A 15,483-nucleotide genomic window follows, 5' to 3' on the forward strand; every position below is an offset into this window, starting at 1 on the left:
GATTATAGAGTAGCTTCTCAGGAGGGAGATGGGCTGATGGGGTTGATGAAGAGTCATTACAGATGATTTGTTTTGAGTCAGACGGCCATGTTACTGAATATCTCAGCTGATCAGAATCACTGTAGATAGACATTGATCAGTCTGTAACGGTGGTTCTCAGCCTTTTATACAGGGCTACATTTACTTCTACCCTTCACCCAGGTTGCACGTCTGAAGCTGGATTCATACTTGATTCAAGGAGTCATCGATACCTACAGCACAGGTTTTGATTTATATCCAGCGTTGGATTTCCCCCGTTGAAAGCTCCCCTGCAGCGTACGTGATCAAGCCACCGCGCTTGAATTATTCCCCACAGTTAAATGTGTTTACATTCTGTTATTTACTTTATGATATAGAGCGACTGCGTACGCACCGCCTCGTCTCTTTTACTGAATAGGAGATCACTGACATGCAACCACTGTGTTTACGTTCAGTCATTCATGGCCAGCAGAACGTACTGTAGATGTGTGTTACTGAAAAGCAGAAGACTACTGAGCCTTCTTCTACTTCCTAATCTATCAACAATCTCCACTGGTTTCGTCTCGGAGTTGTTAGCAGTTCAGTAGAAAGAGGATTTTTCTCCTCTCAGATTGTTTCATTTGAATTAACTGACTCAGTGAATTTGACACTGACCGCTCTTGTTCATCAAAAAATGCATCTAGAAAACAAGACGGATATTTGTTTTTTTTTAATGGAACAAGTGGTAGCAGACACAGTGAGCTGTTAGATGAAGAACTGCAGGCGACAGTCTGCACAGCGAGGCAACCAACTACTTTCACATTCACTGTTCGCAGACTCATGCCGTGTGCAGCATCACAGAATGATGGAAAAACAATAGTTTGTTTTGTTGCCCCCAGTATTCTGAGACCTGTAAAGTTAGTATTAAACCACATTAAACAGGGTGTCGTCAAATCAACCAGGACTGAAATCTTACGGATCGCCACTTTAACGCTTCCGGGCTTCCCCCGGTAACCCCCCGGGGTTTAACGTCACAATGCTATGAATATTGTGGGTAATTACCTCGGGCAAAGTCTGCAGAAATGTGGACTTATGGAACGTGTACATAAATGTCTGCGAGAGAGCCCTCAAGCACTCGACGAACTGACAGTGGGACAGCGCTAAACCCTCACAGACTTTACAGGAACATTGGGATTGGACCGTTTACAACCACTGTAAGAGCGTTCAAAGAAGTTGGACCACTGTCCGTCTGTAACATCTCACCTTTGATTTTCTTATACTTCTTGTACCAGCGACCAAACTCCTGGCATTTGGCGGTGGAGACGTTGGCGTAGTAGGAGCTGTTCACTATGGAGGAAATCATACTCTGAGAGAAGAAAGAAAGAAAGAGGGGAAAGATCATTAATAACCAACGTAATATGAAATGCGTACACTCACGCAACAACCTCATGGCATGCTCACATAAACACACACACACACACACACACACAATAGAAATAGACAAACATTAATCATCATGATTGGAAGCCACCCATGGAAACTCAAGTCAGTACGTTGCAGAGAGAGAATCTCCAGCCACACACACATATGCTTGCAATTGATCAACACCCCCACCAGAGCTGCATTTAAACACAGTTTGCACATACACACACGTATAAATCTCACACAGCAGTCATCACGCGCCGAGGATAGAGGGCTAAACATGCAGCTGGGGAGTTTAACATGATTGAGGAGACTGCTTAATTTTGTGGTGTGGCGTTTAATTAAAATGAAGCAATAATCAATACAAAGCATGTAGCATTCATTCTAGATGTCTTTATCATTTCATTGAGGTTGAGGAACGTGAGGTACTGTGTGTTGTTGTTGTTGTTAATCCAGTTGTTACCTGTGACAGAGGACACTCTTTGGCCAGAGTGCTCTGGTTCATTTCCTTCAGCAGCTCTTTGAGAGCGTTCCTGACCGTCGCGTGGTTCCACTGTTCACAGGGCAGATCCTCCAGCTTTGAAAAACTACAACGAGCCAAAAACACACACCCAGGAGTCAGTTACATCTTTAGGTTGAATAAGTCACAAGGACAGTTTGACAGTTAAAGGAATAGTTTGACATTTTGGGAAATGCACTCTCTTTCTTGCAGAGAGTTATATGAGAAGATTGATACCACTCTTGTGTCTTCACAATGAATATGAAGGTACAGCCAGCAACCTGTTAGCTTAGCTTAGCATAATGACTGGAAACAAAGGGAAACAGCTAGCCTTGTCTGTTTGCCCAAAGGTACCAAAATCCATCTACTAGCACAGAAGTGTAAAAATGTTACATCCTAAGAAATCAAACTAATTTACAATAACTGTATCTGCCGACCCCCACACCTCAAAAAACACATAATAAAAAAGAAAAAGAAAAGGTTGGATTTGGTGTAGGGAACATCTTCAAGTAGACCATTGTGTAATTGTTTTTTGTACTCTCTACTATTTCACAATAATAGTAAATAATTAGTTAAATTCCTTATCCTATGATTTATTTTCTAAATTTTTTTTGGACTATCTTTTGGCCCTGGACTTGTGACTTCCTGGAGTGTCCTCTGGTTGCCTGGCAACGTCTCCTGGCCAAGAAACAATCAGACCATAGAAATAGAAAAGGAGTAGAATGAACATTGAACTGTTCGCCGTGGTCATTTGACTAGTACAAAAGAAAAATGGCGATTGTTGTTAGTTGTTATGGTCGTAAAAGTGTGTCACACATTGTTGCTCCGCAGGCTAAGCTGGCAGTGGAGGTCGTCACTGAGCCGAATCAACATCTGTTGAGGCCAATTCATACTGTCTTTCTTACTTAGGCCTATAAAAGGGACAGCCGGCATGGCGGGACTACACGCATACAGAAGCCGACGCTGTTATGTTACACGTCACACCAGCAATAGTGAGTCTGTGACTTGCCGCAAGTCGGTTTATACAGAAGTTTTACGGAATACAACGGTCACAATGGCAACAATACACATAAAAATAGCCGCTGCTCTGACCACCTCGCTACGTTGATTTGAATGGGAATGCCCCTTCTACTCCTATTCTACTTCTATGAGTCAGACACATAACCACAACTTGTTGTTTTCACACTTCAGTTTGTGTACGTATTGAATAAACGAGATATGATGTGTTAATTATTGAGCTTTAGAAGTGCTGCTAGATGAATTTTGTTGCCTTCAATCAGAGCCAGGCTAGTTGTTTCCCTCTGTTTCCAGTCATTATGCTAATCTAAGTTAACCGGCTGCTGGCTGTAGCTTCATATTTACCACTCAGACATGAGAGTGATATTAATCTTCTCATCTAACTTTTCCTTTAATCCTAAATTAACCCCAAATTAAGCCCAAAACCCACTGATCTCTCAAACATCCTGTATTAACCTCAACCTCAAACCCACCACTTCCTGTATCTTCCCCACAATCTTCCCGTTTCTATTTCACTTTAACCTCAAATGAATCATTTCGACTCCGAGCACAAAGTGTGCCAAAGCTCTGCCATCACCATGGATACGCACATAAACACGTAAACAAACCTGGCTGGTACGTTCCAAGACAATAACAATAATAAGCATCTCATCTGGAGTTTATCTGGTTTTATCTGTCCATCAAGACTGTGCTTCACTTATTCGAGGGAGCTATGAGTTCCTGGCACACGGAGACAGATAATAGATAAATCCCCACCGGGTTGTTTAGTGTTTCAATATTGCTTCTTTCAAATTTGATAGATATGGTAAATTCTTGAACCGCAATCAGCTGCCATTACGTCAGCCGCCCAGCGGACCCAGTGTCTGAGTCAGTGTAACCGCACGGTTTAAAAGCCTCGTCTGCAGAAAATATGGACGTGCAGATTTCTACTTTCTCTCTGAAATATCACACAGAATTATTTTAGATCGTGGTAAAGTGAAACGTGTAAACTCAGTCTGACCTGTGCAGCTGGATGCGTAGCGTGACCATGTGGTAGACCTCCATCAACATGTCGGCGACTGTCGCTTCCGGTGCGTCAGTCAGGAAGTGGATGGGCAGAGCGTTCCACCTTCCCACCTTGATGATACCTGGACAGAGACACCAAAGATTTGTTATTTAATGTTTGTATTTGTTTTAACATTTTGACGTTATACAACAATACAGACAGCACAAATGTGACAAAGCAAAATAAAAGAAAGGATTATAAAGAGGGTGGAAAACACAATAGAGAGCTACATAAACAACAAAAGGCACATAATATTCTGTTAACTAGTACCACGTAACAGAGGAGTGGACTTGAGTCACATGACTTGCAATCGAGTCAGATTCCAGTCACAGATTTGATGACTTTAGACTCGACAACTTGCAACTCGACTTTGACTTTAACACCAGTGACTCGAGACTTCACTTGGACTTGAGCCTTTTGACTTGAAAATACCAAGCCCAAAGATTAAAAAGTATGTAATTCAAAAAGTGTGCCAATCAATGCATGAATGTTAACGCTAATCATTCCCAGCAATTCAACGCTTAATTCCCCAGATCCACTTTGCTTTTGAACCGATCCGACAGCATCCAATCAAGTTGCAGGAGAAAACCATGAGGAATAAACGCGACCTTACTGAGTGCCAGTCGGAAAAAAAACATACAAAAGATCATTTTGTTCATGTACAATAACTATGTGGCAGTCAACAAAAAACAAATTGCAGTACGCAATTAGAGACGGAAATGCAACTGACATTACATTTTGTGACGAGCGCATTGTGACTTGTTTAGGACTCAAAACTCAAAGTTCATGAACAAAGTCCTGCAACCAAAGCTGCCTTTGGATTGGTTTGAATTGCGTTTTATCTAATATCAGCCGTGTATCGGACGCTATGGCTCATCGACGATCGGCAATTGTATCGGCAGCAAAAAACGTGATCGGGGGAATCCCCTTTTTGTGTATTTTGGGGTTTATGTCAGCCAACAAAAAATCCTCCAAAAGTCCAGACAGATAAAAAGAGCTTTTTATGTTTAATCCTGTGCGTGTGCTCACGGTGTGTGTTTGTATTTGTGCAGTGTCGTCATATGTAAATATCTCCAGTTGAATTTCTTTAAGAAGAATATAAAGACTAACAAAAAAAAGCATCCAAACACAAGACGTAACACACACAAACACACATGTGCACGTCACCTACTGGTTCACACACACTCACACACACACACACACACAGAGGGGTTTTCATGGGGACTGGCTGGAGCTGTGAAAACTAAACAAAGCTAATCGCATTACTATCCTCTAAATGAGATCCAGACGGGTCCTGAGAAGTCTCTCTCTCTGTCCTCTGGTTCCTCCCTCTCTCCCTCCCACCTCCCCTCCTCCTCCCATATCTCCTTTTCTTCCTCCTCTCCTCCTCCTCTCTTCTCCCCAGACTCCTCTGATCTCTTTTTGTTCTCCCCCAGACTCCTCTGATCTCTTTTTGTTCTCTTCCACTGTGTTTATATCTCGGTTATATCTTTGATTCGCGTCAGGCCGAGCTGTGTTCTTAATTATCTGGTCGTACACGAGGAGCATCATTTAATCCACTATGAGCTAAATGGACCGGACCCCTCAGGGTGGAGAAGAACCCCAGAGGAACCCAAGACCACCATGACGATGTTTAAGAACCCAAACCGAACCAGATAACCATATTATCAGATTAGTTTTAGTTCAACTGGACCGCATGAAAATCTGCTTTTTCAGTAAGAAATGTCATATTTATGTGAGAAAAATATATACATTTTATTTAAAAAGAGAATAAGAGTTAGAAAAATAGCACATTTTTACATATTAATCACATGTGGAGCACCATTTCACATGTGAAAAATGTATATATACATGTGGTTTTGTAAAATTACACTTCGTGGTGCAGGCAAATGTGATTTTCCAATATTTTCATATTAAATTTAATGTAAATTTGATGTAATTTCACATTTAAAATTACATTTTCTAGGGCTATCAGAGCTAAAGCGATAACGCGTTAACGCAAATTTGTTTTAACACCACTAATTTCTTTAAAGCATTAACACAACTTGCGATTTCTAGGTTGTAGCGGGCTCAGTTTTAAAGCTAGAGGGAAGATACTGGTATCATATGAAACTAAAAAACCTAAAGAATCTGTTAGTACCGACCATGTCATGCTATCTTGTCGCGGAGGAGGCTAAACAACGCTCCCAACTTGCGCTAAATTTTGTCCATATTGAAAGGGGTCCTTGACCTCTAACCTCAAGATATGTGAATGAAATCTCTGAGATGAACAGAGTGAAAACTGTTTCTTATTAGATAAAACAGAAGTTGACAAACTGCATAACTTGCATGTGAAGAAAGGTAATAAATCAGCATAATGCAAAGTGTTTCATCATAATATCGTATTGTGGGGCCTCTTGTGATTTACACGTGACGACAAGAGCTTCACACATGAAAGACTTTTGTTTGTGTGTTTTTCTTGTAAAGGGAGGACGTAATGAAACGCATTTTAAAGAGATGGAAGAAAATACTCAGTTCATTTTATGACAGAGAGGAAAACACCGAGCATGTCCTCCTCTCTCTTGTTTTTCTTATTCTTCTCTAGTCTCTGTCACACACACACACACACACACACACACACACACACACACACACACACACACACAAATACACACACACAAAGAAACTGGCTTCATCTTCCGCATCTGAAAATAAGCCATAACAACGTCGCTAATGCCAAGTTGGGTGGAAGCAAACGCGTGAATAAGCAGACAAACACAAACTCACAGAGGACACACGGCAGCACACAGAGAAGTGGACATGTACATGAAGCCGCTCGCATGCAAGCACACACACACACACACACACACACACACACACACACACACGCTCACAGTGTGATGGTAAATGCATTAATAATTGATCCATCATTTTTTGGTCTGCTGTTCAATGGGCTCTGCTTCTTGTCCACATTTAAAAGTAGAAATCATTGTTCCCATTTCCACATTAAAATTCCACCTCCCAGAGACATGCTTTTATGTGGCCGGCTGGTGGCTTGGCTCATGTCTGAGTGTGCCCATCCGCACAAACGCAAACCCATACACAAACACACACTGATGTCTCTGACGCCTCTCATCAGGCCTGCACGCATCGATGCCTGCCTGCACACACACACACATACACACACAAATACACGTGTACACACAGTAATCCCATTGTCCCACACTGGAATAAGTCTTAATGGTTGCAGCAGCCTGCACACGCATGCAGGGCTTCTTCCAAACTGGTTACACCCCTGGCACACACTGAGGGAAACCCCATACACCTGACTCAACCTGTCATTGCACCCTGAGGAACTCCTCTTGATGTTTTTCTCTTATTTTTTTAGGGAGCGCTCGTCTCCTCTGAAAAGCTTCTGAAATGCTCATCTGTAAAAAATGTACAAGGTCAAGGCTCTCCGCTGAGGGAAGAACAGACTTTTAGTTTCTTATAATAAGTTCTGGTGCGACTCACTTGTTCCAAAATACATAAATAATAATAATCTAATAAGGCATACTTTATGAAGGGTTTGTCTTTATTAATGGTTAAATAGGTGTGTTGCATTTGCATCTGGTATTGACGATAACGTTGATATTTAAAAAACTAAATATTGATATCATATTAAAGGGAGTGTATGTACGTTTTTCATGTATTTTTTTAATTGTTTTTTATTGGCAATATGTGAACAGGTTGTAACCTAACCTAAAAAATGAGACCTTCCGCGACTTTCTGGGTTTGCTCTATCAGCCTGTAGACTGCTTTTAATGTGAAGAATGCAGGACGTTTCTTTCCGGGAAAATCCAACATATGTGATGTCATGCGTGCTTGCGAGTGCCTTTATTCTCATTTCCGCTTACAGGGCTAAAAGTGTGCAACGATAGCTAACGTTCGGTTAGAAATGGAGTCTGCTAACGCCAACAAACGACCAACCCCCATATCAACTCAGACTCAAACACAAACTCCAGGACGCAAAAACAAACCAAAGTTATATCTAAGACAAGAATGTGACCGACATCGGGGGGGAAACTAGGATCAACATCGGCCAGGCCTTCGATTCATGGAGGAACCTTCGTTTGGTTTTGGGGATCAAAACGGACCCCGAGCTGGCAAAATACCTATTGGACAGGTGAGCTAACTTTACTGCCAAGCATGTGAAATATGTATTGATATTTTGGTTTTAGCTGTCAATCACGTTCGGTCTTGTGTGTGTCGATAGTGCGAGCACGAGAGCCAGCAACAGGACGCCACAGGTGTCACTGTTAACAAGCAATCTCTGATTCTTACATAGAGCCCCTTTAATAAAACACATATGATAATATCATGTAAATAATCCAGCGCCTCTTAATTCATACTATATATAGTTTTGGTTACAGACTCTCTCTTCACCTCCCTACACTCGTATTTTGAGTAATTTATTTGCCAGAAAAGAGACGAAACGCACAATAAACAAAGTTAAAGATTCATTTGACTTTTGGCATGATAATCTGATATTGTGACAGCCTACGGTTAAATAGTCATTTTTATTTCATTGAGCCATAAATAAGAAAAACACTTTGAGTCGCCATGTTGGGAAAAATCTATTTGGCTCGTTTTTTAATCCTCAGCTTTGTCTTTTTGAGCTCCCTCTCTTTCATTTAGTAGAAGACCGTGTCCTTGGTTGAGTAACGCTGCAGAGCATCTGGACCAAAATCCATTCATTAACTTAAGATTTACAAGTTGATGAATTATGTTGGTAGATAAATGACTTTGTAACATTTATAACTGTATGTTTGTTTTAAAAATAGGGAACTCGTGGCCCGTTGCAAAGATCTGGGAACACGGAGACACCACACTAATCACTAGAACAAAGTCTGGTGAGACAAAACAACAGACAGGTTGTTAAAAAAAGCCAACAGTTGATCTAAAAACACTGAACTGAGGTGAAAACCACAAGAGAACTCAACCCTCTACTTGGAAACAATACTTCACATATGACAAGTACAGTACATCAATGTTGAACCAAGAGGTATAGTCTGTGATGGATGTTTTCTTGTGAGAAAAATATGGTGCACCTTTACAAAGGTAGTTCTTAAGCTTTGGGCGATATATTCTAATGAACCTACATGTGACATAGGAAGGGGAGCCAAATCTGAATGGCTCGTTGAATCACATGTTTTCAGATCTAGGCAGCCCACAAAAAACTGACTGGGTTGTCTTATTTCACAGTTTGTGGGTTTGTAGGCGCTCCAGATACCCAAATGTATGTGCACAAGCACTGAAAAAAACATTTTCATAATATGTCCCCTTTAAGGTGACCGCAAAGATGGTGTAGTGGTTGGGTGGTGTCCCACCGATTGTGGTGGGCGGTCTGAGCCAAAAAAGCCAGGAACGATTTTATCCCAGTCCAGCCGTGGTTGAAGGGTCTTGACCTACGTTAGGCATAAAAGTCAGGATATTTCGAGTGCTGCAGCATCGATTTTAACCATCTATTACTACATTTGTGGAGTACCCCTTTAAAAACCTTTATGATCATCTAACAGCTTGTGTTTTTAGCCCTGAGTCGCCATCTCAGAAATTAACCTGGTGAGTATTTAATGGAAAAAACTATGAAAATACTGTAAGATCTAAGTTTTGATAAACCAGAATTATCCTTTAAGATAAACTAAAGAGTGCCCTAAAGAGAAAAAAAAGCAGCATGAAGAGGATATACACCGGCCAAACCTGGAGACCCAAATAAAGGTGAACGTGTAATTCATGTTAACAATCCTAATTTCTTTAACGCATTAACGCAACTTACGATCTTATGGAGGTAGTGGGCTCAGTTTTAAAGGTAGACTGAAGACGCTGGCATCATATGCAAACTAGAAAAACCTAATGAATCCATCGGTACCAACCAGGTCATACTAGCTTGTCAGGAAGGAGGTTAAATAACGCTCCAAATTTACGCTAAATTTTGGCGAGGAAAAACTGTCATGGCCATCTTCAAAGGGGTCCCTTGACCTCTGAGCTCAAGATATGTGAATGAAAATGGGTTCTCTGGGTACCCACGAGTCTCCCCTTTACAGACATGCCCACTTTATGATAATCACATGCAGTTTGGGGCAAGTCATAGTCAAGTCAGCACACTGACCTCTTAAAAAATGTGTGATTAATCACAATTAAATATTTGAATCGATTGAAAACCCGAGTTTTTAATAATGGACGATTATTAATATATAAATGTATTAATACTTATTAAATACAAAAGTAAAGTATGCCATGACTAAATAAGACTGCCATTTAAGTAAAAATGTTACCGCACCCTGCTAGAACCAAGACTACAATTTAAAAAAGATCAGGATGTCCAGTGAATTGCTGACATGATCTGCAGCAGTGACCCTTTGCGGCCTGTTAGACGTGGCACTGCAACAATGCTCTCTCTCTCTCGCTGACCACTGTTAACTGTTCATTGGCCTGAGCCGTAAAGTACAGGTCTGCTCCCATCCATTCTATAAAAGCCTTCAGACCCTTATAATTGAAATAAACAATATCTCCCAGTTAATTACTGGGCTAAGCTAATTAAAGAAAGGCCGTGGTCCTCGGCGGGGACTTTAAATACACCGCTGGGGCACAAGAATGCAGGACACAATTCAAACAGGGAGAAAATAGCTGGGACTCTGTGTAATTTTGGTCGTGGACCGCAGGGGGAAAAATGTATAATTTAAGCCAGAAATTATTCATTTAACATAAACGCTTGTTTTAAAAAACAAAAAGTATTCATTTGAGAGAAACTGTGTGTGTGTGTGTGTGTGTGTGTGTGTGTTTTGTCTGTGATACTGCATGAATACACGGTATTCCACGCCGAGTGTATGTGAACTTCAGTGTGAGCAAATGCGTCCTTGCATGGGTTTAATAGAGCTTACAAGTGTGTGTGTTTTGTGCACACACATACATGCAAGAGAACAGTGCTGTAGAGTTCATAGTTTTGTTTGTGTCGAGCTGTGATGTCCCGTTTCGTCTTGCCTTTGAAGCCCCTGGTGTGGTGCATTGATGTGGACAGGGGACCAATGTGGCTCTTGTTTTCCGTACACACTGATGAGACAGACGGAGAGAGAGAGAGACCTCCCCTGATACTTGGCAAAAACACTGAGGCTAAAAAGTGCTACTAATGGCATTCATCTGCAAACCGTAGCAAACACTCGCCGCTCAAATTTAGAGGCCTATTTCCGGCCATCACTTTAGGATAATGTGCATCTGTGTGTTGTTTATTTTTCTAACTCGCTTTAACGGGCCGGTCAATTACAGTTCTGAAGTTTACAACTAAAAAGAGAGAAAAATAGATCTGCAACATAACCAGAGCACAAGTTTATAAATGGCCACATAGGACCAGTCATAGTGAAGCAGAGTACGTTTGCATTATTTGCATTCAGGGATGAAGCAAAGGTGACCCCTTTTTTCTCACCTTGCTGCAGGGATGTGCAGGTGTACTCCAGGGTCTTATGCACGCACCATAGGCGTGCTATTGTATATTGCTATCTGGCCGTCTGAATATGATCCTTTATATATCGGTATGTCAAACGCACGTGACCGAAAATGTATTCCCGCAGTGTGTGCAGAACGCAGCATTTTCATTGCCGGGTACTTTACGAAGGAAAGCGTAGGCCTCCTGGAGCTCTTTAGAAAGACGACTTTCTCTTCAGCATGGTAGCTAGCCGGTAGCGTACTGACAGGTTCTGTCAGAAAGAGTCGCAAGTGACAATGAGTGGGACAGAACATGATAAACGTCTATGTAAGCGCTGAAAACAAGTATAATATTATTACCATTATTTGAATTGTGGTGAAAACTGGGACATTCTAATGTTTTACAGATATTTGTCAGGACACCCAGCTTGAAACCGGGACAATCCCGGACAAACGGGGACAATCCCGGACAAACAGGGACAATCCCGGACAAACCGGGACGTCTGGTCACCGTAATTTACTGAAGTCAGACTTCTAGCTTCTAGCTGACTTTCTAGCATCTAACTAAGGTCGAGAGTACACGGCCTGGTTCAGGTGGGCTGCAGACCTGATAAGAGCTGTTGGCCTTGAGGCAGTAAAGGGATTACCTGCTGCATTGTGTTTACGAGGAGGGGAGAACACATTCACACAATCTCACCCAAACTCCTACACACTAGAAACAGGTCTGCACACTCATGGGCCTGCAGACTTAACTCGAGACCGGGTGGAGATGACACACACACACACACACACACACACACACACACACACACACACACACACACACACACACACACACACTCTGCAGCGAGATGTCAAACAGATGGGGATCTCCCACCATTTGCAGTCTATTGCAATATCCTTGTTGCTCACTGTCGCTCTGTTGTTACCATTTTATATCGATGTGAGGCAACTTCCCCAGATGGCATTTTCTGCATACTTGAGAAAAAGACAGCAGTAAATGACACTGTCCTTTTGCAGATGAGTACCATGTGTGCAACAATAAATTACAGAGTTTTTCTTTTGCTCCGCTTCATAAACATTCTCACACATACTGTACACACACACACATAATGTATTTTTGTCTTGCGGGGACATTCCTGTCCAGCTCTTTGTTGTGTCTTTAATGAGTTTTACAGCCTCTGTCTGTGTCTTAGTTGTGTTTTTGAAACATTCTTGTGCTTATTGCCACCGTAACAGCTCAGTGTCTGCTCTAAATAGACGACCTCACATCCAGTTTTCTTCTCAGGCCGCTGATTAGAGGCAGAGTCTCCTCTCAAGGATAATTCTCGTCTTGACCCCTAAAGCTGCACGGTATTTAATTCTGAGTCAGTCGCACCAAAGTTTACACAGCGAGAGACAGTCGGAGGGTGGAAAACCATGACTATTAATAATGGCCTTGATGAAATCCTCTTCATACTAACAAAAAGAGGCAGCTTGACCTCAGAAATGTAGTTGTTTAAATGATAATATAGTAGCAGGATTTGAAGAAGACTTATTCTGTATTTCACTGCCGAGCCGAAAAAGTTTGTACAACTTTGCAATGCATCCTCTTACATCGGTTTGTATGATATCTTACAAACTTATTCCTCATTTTTCGTGCATTTTCCAACAAATGTCCAGCAACAGGTGAAGCACATTTCAATTTCTACTCCAGTCTTTTCAAAATAAACTTCTGCCTTCACAGAAAACAGCTTGGTTAAGTTTAGGCAACAAAACAATTTAGTTTAGTTTAGGAAAAGATCGTGGTTTGGGTTGAAATAACTACGGAAGCGGCGTTACTTAAGAACAGAAGTTACGTGACAAATAAATAGGGATGCACCGATACCACCGAGTACAAGTACAAGTATTTACATTTGGGTACTCGCAGATACCGAGTACCAATACGAGTACTTCTCTGTGCCAAAAGACCCTCGTTAACAGCCAGCTGGGGGTGTGAGCGACACATGGATACTGGTATCGGTGCATCCCTACAAATAAATGAACGTTGGCTTCTGGTTTCAGTCGGGACATGAACACCGGCCTGGTGTTTTTGACCGACCCATCCACCCCGGCCTCCCAAAATGTTTATCCCTAACTGTTCCTTCTACGGATGCAGGAACAATGAGGTCGATGCAACTTTATAGATCATGAGACGAGCACGGCCCGTGGCTCGCTAGAATTTGAGGGACACGCCTCCTATTGTGGGTTCAAAACTTCTCTCATACTCACAAATTCAGTCCATGTTTACTCTCAAAACTTTGCATTTGATCTCTGTCCCTGAAATCTTGATTTACAGATAGTTTGTTTTGTGCCTGCTCCAGAGTTTTGAATTGCAATAGTGTTGGTGGTGGGACTGTGGTTGTAGCATTAGCATGTTAAACATGTAGAAGATATGACTGGTGTTGTGGTGTTTCTCTGTGACTGACCGTGGGCTTGTGCCGCCGAGCTGTGGGAGTATCCGAGGGCCAGCAGAGCCGTCTCCACCAGCTGAGAGAAGAGGATGTCCTTCCTGACCAGCACAAACTCTGCATGCTCCTCTCTCCCCTCACATACATCAGTCTGACTCTGAATGCCTCCATCCGCCTGCTCCACCACACAGAAGACTGGAATCATCAGACCTGAGGACGAGGAGGAGGAGGAGGAGGACGAGGAAGAGGGGGGGAAAAAAAGAAGAGAAAACAACAAGAAGATTCTTTTTAATGTCTGGCTTTTATTGTCTGTGATCACAAAACTGTTTATCCCTCATAGACAGCACACATGTGGATCGCATTTATTGTGGGTCAAGCTTGTAATCACTTCATCCTTTCTGCTTTACACTGTTGAATGTTGCAACACCTGAAGTTCTCAATACGCTAAAATCAACCAGGGACGTAAAACAAATGATATGCATTAACAAATGGACTGTAACAGCGCTGTTCACTGTCCACCGGACATTTCCAGACACTTAATCTAAACGGCCTATTAGATAAAGGGTCATAATAATGACTCCCCTAACAGATATGCAAACATTATACAAATGTACAAAAGACCTACACTGACACCAACTGCTGCTTTCATTAGAGCATTAATAACAGGTTAAATACAACAAGTTAAAGCAAAAGTGGTGTTAAATATGAATGTCGATGCAGTTAATAAAGGTTAATACAGTTGTATATGAATTTACATGATACTGTGAGTCTTCAAAGATGCAAATTCAGGCCGGGAAACCAAACCAGATCCTCCAGAAGAGTTAAACAGTTTGCATGAAGCAAGATGGAGCTCTCACAGCATGCAGCCACACAGACCTTGACACACTATTCAAAGTCTTTGAACCGCTCCACAACAACACATGTGTGAAGTGAACATTTTTGAACAATTATATTTATTATTAACGGAAACAAATTCAAGCCGGAGAGAATTTAAATGTGGCTCATCATCGCGATGCAGGAGACTGCAGGCTGTAACTTTGCACACAGTCCTCTAACCTCAATGACAAAACAGGTCGTTGTCTTCAAAACAACTCAAATGAGCGATGAGTTCATCTCGTAAAGACGATATTGTTCGCCGGCGCCTCGTTGAAACCGTTGCAAAAATTACTTGTTCCGACATTCCGCCACTATGGCTAAAGTTTGGTTTGTTTTACACAAACAAAACTAATGAAAAGAAACAGTTGGTAGGAGACAAGATGTGAAAGAGTGTCAAACCCAACAACTATACAAGATGTTCTCACTATGAGGTTTTGGGACACAATGACGACGTCACGCTACTTCTAACAGACAACAGTCATTATTTGAAGGCCACAACGGTTCCTTGTCAAGAATATGTAATCACAAGTCAGTTTAAGTGGTTGAACGAATGACTAATAGAGAGTTGAAGTCCCTTCTGGTGGACCACCATGGGACCTTACTTCGGAAAAAATATGAACGGCAGTCAACAGCGAGAGACTTTTTGATCCCATTTGAATTGCGCCATGAATCACACATGTTTGTCAATTTAAAAGATACTTTTTCAAGTCAAGAAAGTCACAGTTTGTTGTAAAACTGTTGAAGTATCAGACTGAAAATAC

At 41.7% G+C, this 15,483-nt stretch overlaps 2 protein-coding genes across 5 annotated transcripts in view; one reads left to right on the plus strand and one right to left on the minus strand.

The window, feature by feature from the left end:
• Positions 1-15,483, plus strand: part of plcl1 (phospholipase C like 1) — a 275,924-nt gene that overhangs the window by 175,892 nt on the left and 84,549 nt on the right. The gene's annotated exons all lie outside the window — the stretch shown is intronic.
• Positions 1-15,483, minus strand: part of satb2 (SATB homeobox 2) — a 57,309-nt gene that overhangs the window by 20,888 nt on the left and 20,938 nt on the right. For all 3 annotated transcript variants that reach the window (XM_074657609.1, XM_074657608.1, XM_074657607.1), the window contains exons 3-6: positions 13,865-14,056; positions 3,936-4,062; positions 1,883-2,006; positions 1,261-1,363 (exon numbers count right to left, since the gene is read on the minus strand). In XM_074657609.1, the coding sequence (XP_074513710.1) occupies positions 1,261-1,363; positions 1,883-2,006; positions 3,936-4,062; positions 13,865-14,056 (546 nt within the window). The remainder of the gene's footprint in view (positions 1-1,260; positions 1,364-1,882; positions 2,007-3,935; positions 4,063-13,864; positions 14,057-15,483) is intronic.

This window comes from Sebastes fasciatus, chromosome 14, assembly GCF_043250625.1.
Source record: "Sebastes fasciatus isolate fSebFas1 chromosome 14, fSebFas1.pri, whole genome shotgun sequence".
In the NCBI taxonomy this organism is placed as follows: domain Eukaryota; kingdom Metazoa; phylum Chordata; class Actinopteri; order Perciformes; family Sebastidae; genus Sebastes; species Sebastes fasciatus.